At 40.9% G+C, this 20,835-nt stretch overlaps 1 protein-coding gene across 1 annotated transcript in view; it reads left to right on the forward strand.

Moving 5' to 3' along the window:
* Nucleotides 1-2,002: 2,002 nt before the first annotated feature.
* RNF185 (ring finger protein 185) overlaps nt 2,003-20,835 on the forward strand; it is a 29,198-nt gene continuing 10,365 nt past the window's right edge. Inside the window, exons 1-3 of the mRNA XM_006904930.3 lie at nt 2,003-2,159; nt 17,452-17,675; nt 20,294-20,312. Of these exons, the coding sequence (XP_006904992.1) occupies nt 17,500-17,675; nt 20,294-20,312 (195 nt within the window). The 5' untranslated portion in view covers nt 2,003-2,159; nt 17,452-17,499. The remainder of the gene's footprint in view (nt 2,160-17,451; nt 17,676-20,293; nt 20,313-20,835) is intronic.

Here is a 20,835-nt window from a genome sequence, read left to right on the forward strand (position 1 = left end):
GACAGGGACATTACAAAAAAAAAGAAAATTATAGGCCATAATATCCCTGATGACCATAAATGCAAAATTCTCAACAAAATATTAGCAAACCAAACTCAGCAATACATTAAAAAAGATCATACACCATGATCAAGTTGGATTTATTCCTGGGATGCAAGGATAGTTCAATATCCACAAATCAATTAATGTGATACACCACATAAACAAAAGATAAAAATCATATGATTATATCAATAGATGCAGAAAAAGCGTTTAACAAAATCCAGCATCCATTTATGATTAAAAACTCTTAGCAAAGTGAGAATAGAGGGAACATATCTTAACATAATAAAGCCCGTATATGACAAACCCACAACTAACATCATATTCAATGAGGAAAAGATAAAAGCATTTTCCATAAGATCAAGAACAAGAGAAGGATGTCCACTTTCACCACTTTTATTCAACATAATTTTGGAAGTCCTCGCCACAGCAGTCAGAAAGAAAAGAAGGAAGGAAGGAAGGAAGGAAGGAAGGAAGGAAGGAAGGAAGGAGGAAGGAAGGAAGGAAAGAAGGAAAGAAGAAAGAAAGAAGGAAAGAAGGAAAGAAAGAAGAAAGGGCATCCAAATTGGAAAGGAAGAAGTAAAACAGTCCTTATTTGTAGATGACATGATACTATCTACAGCGAACCCTAAAGATTCCAGCAAAAAACTAGAACTGATAAATGAATTCAGTAAAGTAGCAGATACAAAATTAGTATTCAGAAATGTGTTGTATTTTTATATACCAATAATGAACTACCAGAAAGAGAAATTTAAAAAACAATCCCATTTACAATTGCATCAAAAACAATAAAATACCTAGGAATAAATTGAACCAAGGAGCTAAAAGACCTCAGAAAATTATAAGTCACTGAAAAAATAAATGGAAGCACATACAAATAAATGGAAGCATATACTGTGTTCATGAATAGGAAGAATTAACATCATTAAAATGGCCCTACTACCCAAAGCAATTTGCAGATTCAGCACAATCCCTACCAAAATACCAATGGCATTTTTCGCAGAACTAGAACAAATAATCCTAAAATTTATATGGAACCATAAAAGACCTCGAACAGCCATGGCATTCTAGAGAAAGAACAAAGTTGGAGGTATCACACTACCTGATATCAAACTGTACTATAAGGCTATAGTAGTCATACACATTCTGTTGTCATGTCTTGTTAGTCTCCTTTAAACTGGAAGAGTACCTCTGCCTGTCATTGTCTTTCATGATACTTACAGCTCTTTTGCAGTGTCCCTCGATTTTGGTTTATTTCATGCTTTCTCATGAGATTCAGGTTATGCATTTTGGACATAAGTACCACAGAAGAGAGGTGGTATCCTTCTTGGTGCATCTTATTAGGAGGCACGTGATCTCTACTTGACCTATAACTGCTGATATTAACATAACACTTTGATTCACTCCTTCTGTGAGGTTACACTGCTGTAAAATTATGATTTTCCCTTTGTAATCAATAAGTAACTTATGGGAGACAATTTTACTATGTAAATATCCCATTCCTCCAGTTTTACCATTTGTTATTGATTTTCTAACTCGGGTTTAAGGAAATTGGCATTCTACTAAAAGGAAGAATTTTCTCTTTACTCTTATTTATTTATCCACATGATTTATATCAGTAAAGACTCACAGGTTACCATTTTATCCAGATAGTCTTACTCTGTTACTATCAATACCTATTCTGACGCTCAAATTGCCCCAATTCGGCTAGTGGAATCTCCTTCGAGTTAGCCTCGTGTCCTTTGACAGAGTCCCATGATTGGGATTCCCATCATCCTTACATTCTGGTGCAACAAGATGTTCCAAGCTTATCTGGAAGTTTCTCTGCCCTGACCCAGGCGCTTTGAAAAGCTGCCAACCAGCCTCTATGTTCACCTCCACTTCCTACCTCCAGGCGGAACCTTAGAGTCTCCTGCGTGGGCCGGGAGAACAGCACAAAGGACCAACCTTTTCCGGTTGCGGCCGGAAGTCTCTCGGAGAGAGGAGGTTCTGTGTCAGGTGACCCGAGTCCGCGTAGAAGGGGTCCGAGGTCCGGCCCAACCGACTTGAGTAAGCTGACAGACTCGCGAAGCCCACGGCTGACGGAGGCCTTGGTGGCGTTAGCTGAGCAGCGGCAGGTACTTGGGCTGAGGGGAAGGGGAGCGCTAGGGGCCATCGAGACTGAGGGACGCGGGCGGAGGACAGGGTTCCGCCTTCTCCGGCCCCCGGGCCGCGACACCTGAGCTCAGGGGACAAACCTGGCACTGCCTAGGGCCTTCCATTCCAAAAGAGAGGTCGACTGGTGTTGTGATCTTTCGTCCCGTAATTATAGTTTCGGGAAACTGAGGCTCCCCACGAGTTCTCCTTTCCAGGCAGGGACTCACTTTAACTCTGTCTTCCGCTCGCGGCCGCCTCTCTCATGTAGATGTGCTTTTAATGAGTTTGCCCCGAGTGGAGAAGCCGGCGGGGCCGGGAAGCGTGGTGAACAGAGATGGGCTTGGGAGGAGAGAGACCCGTTTTCGAGACTTCGCCGCCAATAGCCAATTGTGCGTTCTGGGCCAAATCCCTTCCCTGTGCTGGGCCTCAATATCATCATTTGTAAAACAGGGCAATGTTTCTCAAAATACTTTTCTTCTCCCATCCGCTTTGAACTGCCCTGTGGGTGCATGCTTTACCTTGGGGGACGCAAGACCTCTTATTTTGAATCTGGGTCGCAATATGAGAAACTGCGTTTTGAACAGACGCCTGGGGGGCGGGGTGGGGGGGGACAGGGCGGTCCTGTACTTGCTGATGTTTGAAGCTCACTGATGTTAAGTGCTTTCCTGCCGTGAGTACTAGATACCCGTTCTTTGCTTTGAGGCAGCTGGAGCCTCTTCAGGATCTTTGAAAGAACTGGTCTTTATCCCAGAAAGGAGAAAATGGAAGGAAACTGTCTCTAAAACCTGAAAAAAAAATAGTTATGGTGAAGAGGGCTTCTATGTCATCTTTGCGGTCGAAAGAGGCTGAACTGAGACCAATAGGTGGATTCTACAGGAAGATTTTGACTTAATAGAACTTAATGCTAGTCATAGGTGACCAGCAGTGGAATGGATTGCCTCCAAAGGTAATGAACTCCCTGTTGAAGGAGGTGTACAAGTATTAGATGACAGTCCTTTCCAACTTCAAAGTGTCTGATTTTGAGTAGTTATTTTGAATCTTTTTGACTGACTGACTTTTTTTGTCTGCTCTCTTTTCCTGACACCTCCATCCCCCCAGCCTACATCTTCTGGAAGTAAGGCCAGTGGGTCTGAATGTGATACATCTTATATAATATCTCTCCCTGGTTGTCCTGTGAACCATCCTTTTCAAGGACTTTGGAATGGCCCATCTGATGAGGGCTCCTTAAAATGTTTGTTGAGTGAATAACCAAGCAAGGTCCCCACCCCATTGGTTTTTAGTTTATTTTCTTAGAACAACTTGGAAATGCCTCTAAAGAGTTTGTTTGATCAAGAGAAGCCAGTTAACTCTTTGGATCACACAATTGAGTCTCAGACCGATCCCTTGAGGTTGTTTAGGCCAGCCGTTCCTCCCTGAGACATAAATCTCTATCCTTTCTCCAGCAGTGTGTTGTATAGATGTTTTGTCTGCCAAGATAATTTTGCAGTCTGTTGACTAACATTCCAGCCAGCATTTAAAATCAGTCCGTTTTGTGGACTCAACATACCAGTTCATCCTCACTTAGGGATAATCTTCAGATAATGCTTCTAGTGTATCTTTAGTTTTCTAATCAAATATCAAAGCTCTTTATTTTGTGATTAACTCCAAGATCACTTTTTGAAAACCTGTTAGAATGCTTATGTTGCCCTTTGGAGCTAAGATTCCATATTATGATCCAATACTGTTCACATGCTTCCTGCCCCGCAAAAGGTTGAGTGAGTTTCAGCCAAGACTTTCTATCTGTGTTTATCTTCTTGCCTTGTTTGTTTTTCCTAGTATTAAAAAAAAAGAAAAAAAAAGTTGTGAAATGCTTATTCAGATATCATCCAGGTTCTGGGTAAAATAATTTTAATTTGGTGGTGTTTTTAAAACTTCTCAATCTGAAAATGTCTTTTTAAAAAAGTACCTGGATTGACATTTACATAGTGTGTTATTCAGGCCACTAGTCTGAAGAGATGCTTCCAAAAAAAGTGTCCTATGGTAATAAGTTTGGAAAAAGCTACATGTGCATTATTATCCCTTTTATGGAGGGATATAGTACCCTATAGTACCATAATAAAGTATATAGTACCATAATAAAGGCACTGAGATATCCTGTAATAAAGAAATATGTCTAACCTTGTTTAATCTGTTGCCAAACTTAATTGATGTGAAGCACCTCTTTTTTTTTTAATTGAAGTGTACATTGGCAAATTCTGACCTAGAGCAAAAGTCTGCAATATATGGCTTGTGGTCCAAATCTGGCCCCACTGCCTGTTTTTGCATGGCCTGTGAGCTAGGAATGTTTTTTACATTTTTAAGTGATAGGGAATAAAGCAAGAGAAAATAATATTTTATGATTTATGAAAATTATAGGAAAATCAAATTCATGTCCATAAATAAAGTTTTATTGGAACACGGCCATACTTGTTTATTTGCATATTGTCTTTGGCAACAGACTTAAGTCATTGCCCCAGAGACCATATAGTCTACAGAGTCTAAAGTTTTTACTGTATGATGCTTTACAGAAAAAACCTGCCAGCCCCTAACCTGTATCACATACATTTTTTAAACTTTCTATTTTGAAATAATTATAGACTTGCAAAAAGAATACACAGACTTCCTATATACTCTTTACCCAGCTTTCTCTAATGTTCACATTTTACGCAGTCATATTAAAATTATCTAAAGAATAAATTTAACATTAATACAACACTAACTAATCTACAGACTTTATTCAAATTTTGCCACCTGTCCTACTAATGTTCCTTTTCTGCTCCAGGATCCAATTCAGTTTCCTACACTGTATTTAGTTGTCAAGTCTCTTTAGTACCTTTCAGTCTGAGACTGTTCATAAGTCTTTTTAAAAATTTTTTTGTCTTTCATGACTATAAACTTTTGAAAAGGATTGGCCAATTATTTTGTAGACTGTCTCAAATTTTTTTTGAGCTGGAATTCACCTATCATAAAATTCATCATTTTAAAGCGTACAATTCAGTGGTTTTTAATATGTTCATAAGGTTGTGCAACCATCACTACTATCTTAATTCCAGATCATTTTTATCACCCCAGGAAGAGACCCTGTACACATTAGCAATCACTCCCTATTCTTTCTTCTTGCCATCCCCTGCAACCATTAATCTAGAACCATATAGTATGTGGCCTTTTGTGTGGTTTCTTTAAGCATGTTTTCAAGATTCATCCATGTTGTAGCATATATCAGTACTTCATTCCTTTTTACGGCTAAATAATATTTCATTGTGTGACTACACCACATTTCATTTATCCATTTATCATTTGATGGACATTTGGGTTGTTTCCATCTTTTGGTGACTGAGAATAGTGCTCCTATGGTTATTCATGTACAAATTTTTGTTTGAACATATTTTCAGTTTTCTTGGATGTGTATATCTAGGAGTAGAATTGCTGGGTCATATGGCAACTCTGTGTTTAACTTTTTGAGGAACCACCAAGCTGTTTTCCACAGCAGCTGCACCAATCTACATCTCCATTAGCAATATAGGAGGGTTCCATTTTCTCCATGTCCTCTTCAACACTTGTTATTGTCCTTTTTTAAAATTATATATCCACCCCAGTGGATGTGAAGCAGCATCTCATTGTAGTTTTTATTGCATTTTCCTAATGACTGATGCTATTGAACATCTTTTTCGTGTGCATATTGGCCATCTGTATATCTTCTTTGGAGAAATGTCTGTTCAGATCCATTGCCCATTTTGTAATTGAATTGTTTGTCATCATGTATAATCTTGCATGTAAATATTCAAAGAGTTTGCAGATCCCCTGATCTTAATGGAGTTGGATTTGGACATGCTGAAGTGCAGAGTAAGTTGTCTATTTGAAACCGCTGACCATACAGAGCTTGGCTCATCCCCAAGTACTGCTGACCATGCAGAGCTGGGGTGGCCGTGGTCAAGTGAAAAAGGTACCACAGCATCATCCAAGATGTGACAAGACCAATAGGGGATCCTGCTGTTTGGGAGCTACTCTAGTGTTTGGTCAGAGCACAGAGTAGAAGAGTAGGTGATGGCTTGGGACATGCGGGACTGGTGATAGCCTTGGGCAGCTGCTTGTGGTGGCAGAGCTATCAGTGCACCCACGCCTCTTTTGATCTCAGCATTTAGCTATATAACCAGACCGTCTTGAACATATACTTTAAAAAAATAATAATAATAATAAGCTAATTTTAACTCTGAAAGCAGTGTTCATTTTAGACATTCTGGAAAATACAGAAAAGCTCCCCTCTCCTCCCACTCCAGTCATCTCTACTTCCAGTATCTAAAGAGAGCCTTTATTATAGTTGCTTTTTTTTCTTCTTGTTTCTTCCCCACTGGGTACATTTTTAATAGTTGAAATCATTCACTGTTCATAGTTCTATAGCTTGCTTTTTTCTTTTAACAGTTTGATGTTAATGTCTCCATGTTTTTGCCAGCCTCTTCTGTAAGCATGATTTCTAATACTTTTACTTAACCATTCACTTATTCAGTAAGTCTTATTGTAGATATAATGTTTATAACAAGTACTCAACATGGTCTTAGTGGGTGTAAATCTAGTTTTTCTTTTTTAATAGGAACATTTTAAAATATTATGTGGTAAAATATACATAACAATTTACCATTTAACTGTTTTTAAGTGTACAGTTCAGTGGCACTAAGTACACTCACAGTGTTGTGAACCATCACCACTATTCTGTTTTCAAAAATTTTTCAGCACCGCAAATATAAACTCTGTCCTCATTAAGAAATAACTCCCTGTTCTCCCCTCACCCTAGTTCCTGCTAACCTCTAATCCATTTTCTTTCTGCAAATTTGCCTATTATAGATATTTCCTATAATGAAATCATACAATAACCTTTGTGGAATGGCCTTTTGTGAAAATGTAGGGATTTTTTTCCCCCCAATATTGTGGTAAAATATACATAGCATAAAATTTACCGTTTTAACCATTAAGTGTACAGTTCAGTGATTATTAAGTACATTCATTCTGTTGTGCAACCATTACCACCATCCATCTTCAGAACTCTTCATTTCGTAAAACTGAAACTACACTCATGAAACAATAACTCCCCTTTCTTTTCTCCCCCTCAACCATCGGCAACCACTCTCTCGGTCTTTATAAATTTGACTATTCCAAGTACCTCACATAAGTGGAATCCTACAGTGTCTTTTTGTGAGTGGCTTATTTCACTTAGCATAATGTCCTCAAGGTTCATTCTTGTTGTAGCATGTGTCAGAATTTTCTCCCCTTTTAAGGTTGAATAATACTCCATGGTATGCATATACCACATTTTGCATATTCATTTGATGATGGACACTTGGGTTGCTTCCACATTTTAGCTATTGTGAATAATGCACATATGAACATGGGTGTACAAATATCTCTTCAAGACCCCATTTTCAATTCTTTTAGTTATATACTTAGAAGTGGAAATACTGGATCATATGGTAATTCTATTTTTAAATTTCATACAGTTTTTCACAGCAGCTGTACTATTTTATGTTTCCATCAAAAGTGCGTAAGTGTTCCAATTTCTCCACCTCCTCACCAACACTTGTTATTTTCTGGGGATTTTTTTTTTTTTTCCATAGTAGCTGCAATACTGTGATTTATGATATTTGGTCTATATCCACAGTTCCTGGCTCACAGCTCTGAAAACCCTTAAGATTTCCAGGGGCGGGGGCGGGGACGGGGCAGAGGACTGGGTATGGTGTCTTTTGTTATGTCATTGAAGTGACTTGGAAAGCACTGCAGAATGAGAGCTGATTGCCAGTGGAGCCAACCATGTGACTACAGGTTTGGCACTTTTAGTCCCACCCATCCCACCCCCTACCTGGACCAGGAGAGGGAATAAAGATTGCGTTCAGTAGCCGATGGCCAGTGACTTAGCCAATCATGATTAATCAACTTGCCATAAAAACCCAGGAGGACAGCTTGTTGGTCCTTCTTTTTTGGAGAGCTTCCACATTGTGGAACTAGAATGCCTCTGTGTGCCACAGTGATGAGCCCCAAGCCAGGCCCCAAGCTGCATGAGGACAGAAGTGCCTTTGTTTGGGACCTCCTCCTATGTATCTCTTCATCTGGCTGTTGATTTTTATCCTCTAATATCCTTTGTAATGAATGGTAACCTAGTGAGTAAACAGTTTTCCTGAGTTCTGTGAGCCGGTCTGGTAAATTAGTTGAACTCAAGGAGGGGATCATTGGAACCTCTGTATAGCAAGTTAGTTAGTCATAGGTACAGGTAACAATATGGACTTGCAGTTGGCATTCTGAGTTGGAGGGGTTCATTGCAACCTCCAATTTGTAGCTCGTTGGTCAGAAGCACAGGTTAGAGCCTGGGCTTTTGTGGCAGGCGTCTGAAGTATGTGTGTGTAGGGAGACAGTATTGTAGGACTGAACCCTTAACTGTGGAATCTGATCTGTCTCTGGGTAGTGTCAGAATTGAGGTGAATTCTTGGACATACTAGTGGTGTCTAAAAATTGTTTGTTGGTGTGGGGAACCTGCCCCACATTGGAATTGGGTCTGGGAACCCTATCGGTAGCCATCCTAATGGGTGAGGTGGTTTCTCATAGTTTTGATTAGCATTTTCCTAATAATTAGTGAGCAGCATTTTTTTATGTTGTTTTTGGCTATTTGAATATCTTTGAAGAAACGTCTATCCAAGCACTTTGCCCATTTTTGAATCAGATTATTTTTGTTGTTGTTGTTAAATTTAGGGGTTCTTTATTTTTCTGGATATTTATCCCTCAGATACATGATTTGCAAATATTTTCTCTTATTCTGTGAGTTACCGTTTTACTCTGTTGTTAGTGTCTTTTGATGCACAAATTTTTAAATTTTCATTGAGTCCAATTTGTCTATTTTTTCGTTGTCGCCTGTGCCTTTGATGTCATATCCAAGAAATCATTGCCAGCAATGTAGTTTTTAAAGTAGGGAAGAAGCCGCTAAGGCTTCAGATGTGGCCCTAATTGCTTCATGGCTAATATGGACTCTGCTGCTTTACTCTTCACATCAGCTGGGGATGACACGGGTCTGTCTCTTCATTTCACTGAGCAGTGGGAGCAAAGCACCACTAAGAGGTGGTGCCCTTGTATCCTAGCTGGCCTAAGGACACGTAGAGATCAGAAGCAGCAAGCCATGCCTGCTTCCGTGGAAATGGCCTAGGAGACTGGCTGGCCATTCCATCCTGGAACCAGTCACCACATTGACTCCTGTGGTAGTCTCTATAGCACGTGACTCTTCAATAACCACACTCCCAATTGCTCCTCAGAAGCACCTTGTGTCGTAGGCATGGCAGGGTTTTATAAAGATGGACAGCCCTCTGGAGTGGATCCTGGGCAGAAGTACGGGAAAATTGTTTTTTCTTAACAATACCATCTCTACAAAGCCATTTTTCACTGTGAGATTTAAAAAAGAAAAAAAAAGTTAAATTCTGACTAGACCATGAACTCGAGGGCAGGAACCAGAATCTTGTCTGTTTTATTTTAATCATTGAGCCTAATTCTGGGCATTCTTTAAATGTTTTCCAAACTGCACTGATAATTAATTGTGGCTTGGGACACAATGATTTGTAGAAGTCAGTGTTAAAGATTATTCAAAATGATGTCATTTTGATTTTATTTTTAACCACGGTTGTTCTATCTTACGTATACTCTCCTGAAGGTCCTCCTCAGGACCTCCTATTGGAAGAAGTGAGGTCATTGTTTTGTCAAGTATATGCTGGATGTTATTAAACTCTTAGAAAGTTTTCTTCTTAATTAGTTAAATCTTGTTAACCTTACTCATTTTCTTTTTATACTCCACCTTCAGAGTATTTTAGAGATCTGTAGCTCAACCTCAGGTATAATCTGAAATAATGAGACATTATAGAATCTGAATTAATAAGGATTTACTGACTGAAAATAAAAGCAAAGCCCTCATTTTGAAAACTTTTCTGATAATAAAGGAAGGGCAGACACAGTTACCCTATTTGCAGGTGAAGATCCTGGTTTTGTGAGTAGCAGAGCTGAGTGTCAGACTAGGTCTTCTGGCTCCAGATTTTTCCTTTCACTGTATTATACTAAAAATCCACAGCTCTTAACTGGGATCTGTCTAGTCTGAAGATCTTTTCTTTAATATGATTTTTTACTCAGTTATATTGATTTGAGTTGAAATTGTCAAATCCCCATCATTCATTCACATACATTTATTGAACATTCAACATTTATTGAACATTTATTGAACATTGTCAGGCTCCAGGAGATGTCTAACTAAAGTAAACAAGTTTAGTGAATAATCCTCTATAAGAGTACCATTTTCCCTAATAGAGGTGAGTACCAATTTGGGAAAACTTGAATATTTTTCTGATTGCAGATCTCTGATCTTTTTATCCCATTTGTTTAAGAGTTTTGGGCAATACTTATATTTTTTAAAAATTATTTCGAAAGGTTATGTAGCATTTCCAGTTCTGAAAAACATCACAGAAGAATGTCTTGTTCTTTTAGGATGCTGATTTTCCACAACTTTAGTTGGCTAAATTGATTCGTATTAAATCTTACAGTTGTAAGCATTCTGGGGCATTAGCTCCATCAACCCATACACATTTATGAAGTGCTCTTGAGGTGCCTGGCTCTGTTGAGTAAGGCACATGGAAGCTGGGCCTGAGTTTGAGGAGACAAGACACATGAACAGATCACTCAGGTATTGTCTGTTAAACACATTGGCTTGGGAGTTGGGAAGCTTTGCCTCTGACTGGCTCTGTGACCATGAGCCAATGACCTAACTATTTTGAGCCAGCAGATGCTAACATTGGTAAAGTGGTGTTTACCTCAAATGTGGGCTGTAAAGATTAAATGAAATAATTTGTGTAAAGGGCTGAGCAGAGTGTTAGTTGATGTTATCCACAATGATAATAAATATAACAGATGCCTCCTGATTTTAACAGTTTTGGGGAAAATCTAATTTTGCCTGGCTCAAGTGTGTCCCATTATGGATTTCTTCTTACATAGTTCTGTTGTCTAACCTACTGTGCCTTCAAGGAACAATGCTCATTCAGAAAGGGAAGTTGTGACTCATTCATTCAGCAAATTAACCAAGTACCTGCTGATTGCATAGCTCTATGGGAATATAAAGCAGCAGTACACTCCAGTGTACTGCTGAGAGACCTTATGGGCGGATGAGGGGATTAACAGTTCTTGAGCACTTAACTATGTTCTGGTCACTGTGCTAATTACTTAGTTTTATCTCTTTATTCCTTACAACTGTTCTGTGAGTAAAACAAGGGCTCAGAGAGAAAATGTCTGAAGTCACAAAGTGGCAGAGCCAAGATTTGAAACCAAAACCATCAAATTCTTCTCTGCCATGCTAATTTTTAAGGACAAAAGTCCTAAGTAAAAGTTACGGAACGTTTAAAGACAGTGATATAAGGGATGACAAAAGGCAGCCTCTTGGATGACCCTTATAAGCTTGCGCCGAGACAATCCAATCCTACTTCACCCTTTCTTAAAAGAAAGCATTGAAACTTAAAACAAACAAAAAACTCAGTTTGATTCAGAAACAATAGAAGAAAATGTGGAAAAGTAGGCACAGCTGACCCTAGAATCCCTACTCAAATATGGATACAAGGCCTTTCTTCTTGTCTCAGTCCCAGCCCATGCTCCCCTACCATACCCATGGGTGCCCTGGGCTCCAGCCACACTGAACTTGGCACAGTGAATTATCCACTTGTCCTGTGTGCTGTGTCTGCGTCCTCCCCAGCATGCTCAGCCCTCACACACTGTACACACTTCTGTCAGCGGCCAGCGCACTGAGCTGCTTTTTTGGTTTACTTGTCTGTGTCCCCCTTTAGACTGAATCTTTTATTTTTGTATCCTGAACGCCTAACCAGTAGAAACTTTAATAAATCATTGAAGGTAGGAGCGGGGTTGGTTGAACAGATAGGGATATTAGAAGGGACCAGAGAAAAAGATGAGTGCAGCCCCAAGGAAGAGAGGCCAGTCTTCGCAGCCTGCACTGGCCTTCTGGACCTGAAAGTCTATTCATGCCCTTGGTCCTATATTTGAGGACCAGGCCTCTGTGAACTAGCCTGGGGACCTAAACTCCATTTAGACTCTAAAAGTTTAGAGCCTCATTTCTGTGCGTCCAAGTTCCAATGAACTTACTCAGATTTCTTCCTACCTCAACCTTCTGTGAGTGTGATGTAGACATTCTTGGAATGCAGGTCCCATCTCTGCCTACGTGTGGTACCTCAGTAGCCTAATGAGCAGCGCAGACAGGCTCAGGCTTACCGCAGTTCTTGGCATGTATGAACAAGCATGTGCCCAATGGAAGAAGACCTCTGCTGGGTCCCCTCTTGGCTCATGCCAGTTATTTATCTATCACTCAAATTTGTTATCTTCATAACTAGGATTAACATTTCTAGATTTCTCTGTACGCCCTGGTCCAGGAATTCTTTGAGTTAAAAGGGCAGAGGAGGCAGATTATGAATACCTGCAGTTCTCTAGAATCTGAAGATTTCTTCATGAGGTCCAGTTCCCTGGTGGTTCCTACAGGGATATGCAGCTCGCATTCTCTCCCTTGCTCAGTTCTGTGAGGTGGAACAGACCAGCTCTGGGAAGGTAAAAAGAGTGAGGATGCTGGGTCAGTTCACTTTAGCTTCTAGGCTCTATTCCTAAGAGATAATTAAGCATTGCAGATCTGCTTTAGTCCCAGCACCACCGATGCTGCCCTTGACATCTCAAATTTAGGAATGTTTTTTGAAACTAGGTGTGAACTTGTTTCTTACATAGTAAGCTCTGTTCTGGATGGACCAGGTGCTGGCTGGTCTGAGATCTCAGTGAACTTATCCCTCACCTCCCAAGTTTATCTGACCTCTCCATAGTGCCTCTGGACTGTAGCTAGAGGTTGTGTATTCTGAAGGACAGGCTCTTGAGTTTGCTGTCCCTCCCAAACTCTGTGCTGTGCTGTAATTGCATTGTGCTTTTGGTAACGTTCTCCCTGTTTGAGATCTAGGTTTCCAAAACTCTTCGTCCAAGAATCATCTGGAGTGGAAAGTAGGGCACATTTATTTAAAGATGTAGATTAGTGGGCCCTATCCAGATCCATATTCTGTTTAAATCCTTGAGAGGGTCTAGAAACCAGAACTCTGAGAAGGTGCCTTGTTTAGGAAAAACAGGCAAGTTTGATGTTTGATGTGGCCCCTTGTTAAGAATCCATGTATCTTCCTTAGCTCCTGTCCTAGATTCTAGAGCTTCAACTTGACCTTGCTCTTCTTTGTGACCACCTCCCCACTCCCACCACCCCCACACACACACCCGCTGCCGCAGCCAGCCTTGATTGTAGTTGGTATGGAGCTCTGTTGGTTGAATGCATAAATGGTTGAGTGGTGAGTTTGCTTTGCATTCACTTCAAAGAACGTAAAAGTTATAGCATTGCACAATGAATTTGAGGGAAAACAAAGACCAGGTATTTAATTTTGTAGAGCTGCATGTTAAAGGGTAATATGTAAGAGTGAAAAGAGTGCTGATGCTGTGTTGGAAAGTCTGAATTTGGCACTGTATGATGACCTGGCCTTGGGCAAATCCTCTAACATCCATGGCCTGATATCTTCCTCTGTAAACTAAAGGTCAGAAGGAGTAATAGATGTGAATGTTTTAAAAACTAGAAAATGGATTCAGATCAAGAATCAAGAATGGTCAAGTTAGAGACAGGGGCACAAAACCAGCCACAAGGTCTCTGTGTGGTCAAGTCCAAGTCTTTAGGCTCTACAGGAACCAGTAAAAAATTTTATTAGGATGGCAGCCCAGGCATGCTCTGGGCCTGCTTCCCTTTTACTCTGTCCAGTTCCTGAGCTGACCAGGGCCCTCTGTCCTCTGAGTCACTGTCTCAGTCTGAGTCCATGAAGTTGTGGCCACATTTCGTTTTTCTGGAGGTGCTCAGTGGACAGTTCCCAGGGAAAGTTGCCCATTTCTGCCATGTTGCCCTGATGCAGTAAGGTTCCTGTGCTTGAGGGTAGGGAGGAGATGAGGAGAAGAGGCTCTAGGGATGGCTGTGCAGCTCTGGGGCCAAGGATATATTGCAAAAAGACATTTGTGAGTAGTTGGCCTGGGAGTTGACCAAGATTAGTCATGCATGCCTGAACCTACTCAGCAAATATTTGAGTGCCTTCCAGGATGAGGCTCTAGAACCCAGGTAGGCACCATGTAATTAGTCTGTTAAAAATTAGACTGAGAGCGATGTGATCTGCCTAGAGTTGGGCCATGCAGACCTATTCCAGTGCCTGGCCTGCTGCAAGGCACCTACTCCCTGCAAACTCTGAGCTGACCTGATATTGTCAGGTGATACTTACCTTGAACCTGACTGTCCCCTTGTCCCTGTGTGTAGGATTATGCACCATGCAGAGCCTTGTTAGGTCCAGGGAGTGGAGAGGGCAGTGGACCAGGGTAGGTATGTGTGTGTGTGTCTGTGTGTGTGCATCTCCCCAGCAGCAACAGCCCCCTCTTACCTTGGTGCGCTCTTCAAGTTACTGTGTTATCTCACAGGGCCACCTTAGCAGCCTTGTAGGAGGCATGACACCCTCACTTTTCATATGAGAAAAACAGTTGAAGCCATCAAGGTGTCTGCCCTTAGCCACACAGCTAGTCAGTGGTGGAGTCAGGACTTGAATTCAGAGCTTTTCAGGGTTGGGGAAAACTGGAACATTAGGGAAATTTTAAAAACATGTTCTCTCACTCATGTCTGATTTCAGAATTAATACATGTAAAAATGTCAGTTTTATGAATGGAGAAGATTCAGAAAGTATAAGTCCCTACCTCTAAGCCCCACCAATACAGAGATAATCACTATTAACAGTTTGGTATGTTCTTCAACATTTTAAAAGACATTTACTAATATTTATATTCATTATTTAACAAATATAATATTATACATAAATTTTATAATTTCCTTTTTAAAAATATTATTGTAAGAGTAATATCTGCTTATCATGAAACATTAAAGCAAGATAAGAATATAAAATTCAAAATTCCCCAGCCCTCATAATCCCAGAAATGACTGTTGATAGTTTAGTATGTGCCTTCTAGACATTTTCTTTGCATATGTGTATATATGTATGTCTATATAAGTATATATACACATATGTATATGCGTGTATACATGTATACACACACTCATTTTATGCTTTGTTTTTACCCATTCATACACATACTCTTTTGCAACCTGACCATTTTTTTTAAATACCTTTTATTATGGAAATTTATAAGCACACACAAAATAAATTACTACAGTGAGTCTCCATTCATCATCCAGTACCAAAAACCATCAACTTTCCTGTTCTTAATTCATCTTTTCTCTCCACTACCATTTTAGAGGCTTAATTAGAGTCTGCGTTTTCTTTTTAAGGAAGAATGCTTTATTGGTTGTGCTGTCTGCTGTCTTGACAAAAGACAGTCAAGATCAATCTGTGAACCTGACTTTATGGTTGTATTTCCATATCTATACACATAGTCCTTCATCTTAAAAGATTTTCTTTTTTTTTTTAAAGAAAAATATGTAGGATACTTTAGCTAGAACAGCAAAGAAAAGCCATAATGTAGCCCTCACAAGTAGACTCCATCCTACAAAGAAGAGAGCAAATGTGTATGGAGAGGAGGAAGTACTGGGTTATAGGTAAGGTCTTGGAACTGTGGCCAGCAAGGCACTGGTGCTGCTGGCAGCTGGCTGTCCTTCTGGGACATTATGTAAAATGATGTAACTGAGTGAAAAGGTGGCAGTGAGCTGTCCTCTTCTCCCTAAGTCACTGAGCTGCTTTTGTGCTGAGAGATGCTCATGAGTCCAGAGTTCTGAGGTGGTGGTGTCTAGAAAGCCTTCTTGGTCTGAGAGAGAACTGTGGATTTTTGGTCCTCGCCTCCTCATACTTTGGAAGCTGAAATCGGGGTGGTGGTCTTGTGCTCCATTGGTGAGTCCCAGACTTGTGGCGGGGCCACCTGCTTTGGAGAGGGTGGATGAGGTGACCTGGAACAACACAGTTTCAGAGCTGGAAAAGGGCACCTAGGAGACCATGTTGTCCAGTGCCTCAGTTTACAGATGAGAAAACTGGCCTGGGGAGGAGAAGGGAGGTTCCCAAAAATACCTGTTGACTGGGACCAGCATCCAAGCCCCTGATTCTCTGACTGTGGTAGCTAGCTAGCATTTCCTCCTTGGAATTTCTGAGATTGTGAGAGTAGCCAGATCAGGGCTCTTGACAGATGCTTAATCTGCACCCAGAATTTCTGAGTATCCTTTGGTGTTGGTCTAGTCCTCCTTCTGTTCAGCTCCTGGCAGACTCTTTGATTTGGAGATAGTAGTGAACAGCATTCTCTTTCTCCCAGCATTTGGTGGCCAGCTTGATCTTTGTTGGCACAGTGATTTGAATACAAACTGAGTGTCATGAGTCCCAGTCTCAGCTCCACATGAGTCAGGTAGCCCGAGCAGTCTCAGGCCACAGTTTCCTAAAGACATTAGATCAGATCAGATTCGCCCACAGCATGATATGAGTGTGCCAGATGGTTTCAGATGGTATGAGAATAAAAGATTTTCCTTCATTACATTTATATTTATCTTTCACTTATGTTAAGTAATACTGGTTTTCTATTTTCAGCAGTATCATAAGCCTCCTCTTTAAAGGTATTGAAGCTAAAAAGTTGATTTAGACAAAATAAGGTGGGTGGTATTCTAACTTGGCAGAAAGGGAAATGCAAAGGATTGCAGTGTGGAAGACATCGGACCAGATGACTTTTCTTGTCCTTTCTAGCACCTCACCTTTCATAGTTATGGGTTTTCTTTGTATTCCGGCATATACCAGTCACATACTTTCTGGCCTGAGCAGATTCACCTGCCAACATGGAGGCTGTCCATAGTTAGAGGACAGCCTGTGACTGTTCAATTTGACTGAGCAAGTATTTGTCATCTGGGGTGGTTATCCTGGGAGAATGTAAAGACAGTGAGACAGGATGCCAGTTCTTCTGGAGAGTCCATCTGGAGACTGCTCTATATTGGAATGGTTTGTGTATTTGTGTGGTACATTCTACACTATGTTCATGGAAGTTTCTGAGTCATTGCTCTCTAGTGCCCCACAACTGTTATCCTCTGCAGCCCCTGGGAAGTCTACTCAGGAGTTCAGTCTGAACTTCTGGAGCTGAGAGGAGATGGGGGTATTGGTGTGGAGCCAGGGTGAGAGATACTGGGCTGCAGAAATGGACAATCAAGGGCTCTTTGCCTTTCAGGATTTTCCCGGGGAGAATCTTCACTCAAGAGTTTGCTGAAAGCCAAGGATGGCAAACAAGGGGCCCTCGGCCTCTGCATCCCCTGAGAACTCCAGTGCAGGGGGGCCCAGTGGCAGCAGCAATGGTGCTGGCGAGAGCGGAGGGCAGGACAGCACCTTTGAGTGCAACATTTGCCTGGACACAGCCAAGGATGCCGTCATCAGCCTGTGCGGCCACCTTTTCTGGTCAGTACCCCTTCCTCCTCCCTAGAGGATACACTGTCAAGTTGAGAAAGCTCATAGCCCTAGACAGCTTTAGAGAAGGTTTCCCACCTACTTTGGGTCTTGATACATTCAGGCCCAAAGGCAAGAGACCTGGGTTCTCATCCCAGTTCTGCCGCTGATGAGCTGAGTAACCTTGGGCAAATCCTGTCCCCACCCTGGGCTCCATATCCCCATCTCTAAAGTGATTACACTCACCATTTAGTGAGCACTTTACTATGTGCCACTTGCTATGCTGAGCCAAGAGGCAGTATAGCACAGTGGTTATGAGCAAGGACTGTGGAGCCAGACTGCCTTGCTATGAATCCTGACTCTGCCGCTTTTCCTACTGGATGACCTTGGGCAAGGAAGGTACTTATATGCATTCTGCTTCATTTTATAGGGTTGTTTGTGAACATTAAATGATGTGAAATATGTTAACGGCTTAGAAGAGCACATAGTAAATATTACGTGTTAACTATGATCCCAGTAATTGTTACCATATTTCATGTAGTATATCAAAATGAAGTAGCAGAGTCAGTATCCGTTTCAGCCTTAATGGTTATAGAATACCCTTCCTGGCTCTTGAGAATCTGGGTGAATGTTGAGATCTTATTTTTTTTCTCTTAGTTTTGAGCTGGATCTTGATGGGTGAATTGGGGTAATAGAAGGGCGAGAATGCCTGGTAAGGCAAAGCATGTGCCACCCCAAAGCAGGCAATATCTAGGGACAAGCATATGCACTGTTGGGTTCATTTGAGACCCTGAGGCTACTCTATACCTCGAATAGCATCCTGGAGGCATGCTGTGGGATAGGGAGTGTTAGAATGGTTAAGGGAGAATCAGGCCAGATTATCAAACCCAGATTTGACTGAGTAGGACGTAGAGCTATTGGATATTTTTGACTAGGGAAGTGGTGTGAAGTAATGTAAGCAATACTTAAGGGAGTTTAAGTTGGCAATAGTGAAATTGATAAATTTATTGGTGAGTGAATTGAGCGAGGCAGAGATTTTTGTTCTGGAGGCTCTTGCCTTAATAATTAAATTTTATGCGGAAACTGTTGTCAACAGCCCTCTCCTAGAAATTGGAAATACTCTAGCTTTATGATTGAGATTTTTATAAAACCAGAACTTGGAATGAGTGGCAAAATTAAAAGTTAAGTTGGGGTATCAGTGGAAAGGACACAGATTCTAAAATGAAACACACACTTCTAATCAGAGTGCCAAATCTGTTATCCTCTCTGTATCTGTTTCTTTATTTGTGGAGAACAGGATCAAACTATGATCAAAAAATGGAGATAATTGCACTTCCTCAAAGCTTAGTGTGACTATCCAGTGACATTAACAAATGCAGAGCTATTTAGCCACAGTCTGGCACACAGTAATTGCTTAATAAATGGAAGTAATCATCATAATCCTAAAATTACCATGAAGAAAAGTTACATCCATTTCTCCCTCACTGCCTTTGAGAGAAGTTGCCAGTGGAGATCTGCCATGATTTAGGGTGCCACTGGCTCAGTTTGGAATGGCGTGGCAAGGTTAATGTTGGAGTCAGATGTCAGGAATCTTTTATGTCCAGGGAGATTGTGTATCTGGATTGTGAGGCTAAACTGTGGTTTAGGAATTGGGAATGGAATTATCCTCTGAGTCCAAATTTTACTCAACTAGAGGAGACATGTTGTTTGAAGGACAGAAACCATGTCCACATTTTCCACAGTCCCAGCCCGTAATAGATGTATGGTAGATATCAATAGTTTAATGAGTGAATTGAGAGAGAAAGAAAAATAAAAAATCTGAAGTTAGAATGACTTTTCCTTCAATTCTGGAAATGTCATTTTTTGCAACCAATGCTGTGTGATAGAAAGGACAGTGAACTGAAAGTCAGGAGACTTATTTTTAAGTCCCGGTCCTATAGGCAAGTCATTTCATGAGCTTGGTTTCCTCATTTAAAGAATAAGAGAGTGAGCAATGACCTTAGCATAACTCGCTAAGCTGAAGGTAGGCTTTTCTGCCAAGTAGCAGAAAATATCATTACTTAAAGATATTTTTACAGTGGACCTGAACTTTGAAGCTACTTACTGCCAGCCAAGCACTCAAGGCTGGGGCCAGCTGGAAGACTTTGTTACACTGGATCTAGATCTATACATTCCTTGTGAGTCTGAGGAGGCTATCTATGAACCCACTGAAATTGAGTCTAAAATAGTACATATGCACATGTGCACATGGATGAGATCATGAAGATTCCCCCATGAATTTTTCTGCACAAAAGGTCCTTAATTTTTGTTGGATTCCTACCAAGGTCATAACCACTCAGAGTTTGACTTGTAGAGAAGCTAGTTCTGGGATGATCTGTGACCTGGGGGTCTTCACAAGTAGTGAGATCACAGGGATGAAGATTGGCATCTTGTCTCCATTGCCTCATTTTTTCTGTGATTTTAGGCAGTTTTCTAATTTCTGGTACCAGTGATCCCCCCAGACCCTCAGTAGGATGGCAGTACTCCATAGTTTGATCCTGATTTCCCATTTTTCTTCTAATGAAAGCATTTTTCTTCCTTTCCCCTTTCTCATTCTCCTTGATGACTGGTTGCCCCGGGGACTCTGACAGTTGGCCGTGTTTACATCAGGTAAGATGCATTTCATTTTACTTTGTCTTTCATCAGCTGTGGTTGCACAAGACACCCCTAGGCTCAGGAGACTACTGTCAGAAACTGCAATCTCCCCTACTTGTGGGCTCATTTGCTTGCTTTACCCCTAACCCCCATTATAAACCTGTCCACTGACAAGCACTTGATGAAACAAGGGTTAGAGTAGTACCCAGCATAGTCCTGACTCTGCTACCCATGGCCTTTGTGACCTTGGCAGGCTACCACCTCTTTGGGTCTCAATTTCTCATTTGTAAATTGGGTCAGATTTGATAGTATGTTAGGTTTTTATTTTTGAGATTTTGCCTCTATAAAAAGTACCTCCTATCATATCAACAATCCCCCCACCCTTAAAGGTCTTAAGAATGTTAGGAAAGGGAAAACTTTTTTTGTCTCAACAAAGACAAAAATTTAGATTATTATGAAAACTAGTTAGTAAGTATTCGCCAAGACTTAGGCACCGGCTTGGTAAGACAGAGCAGGGCCTGGCGTTCACAACTGGCTG

Source organism: Pteropus alecto, unplaced genomic scaffold (assembly GCF_000325575.1).
Source record: "Pteropus alecto unplaced genomic scaffold, ASM32557v1 scaffold190, whole genome shotgun sequence".
Taxonomy (NCBI): domain Eukaryota; kingdom Metazoa; phylum Chordata; class Mammalia; order Chiroptera; family Pteropodidae; genus Pteropus; species Pteropus alecto.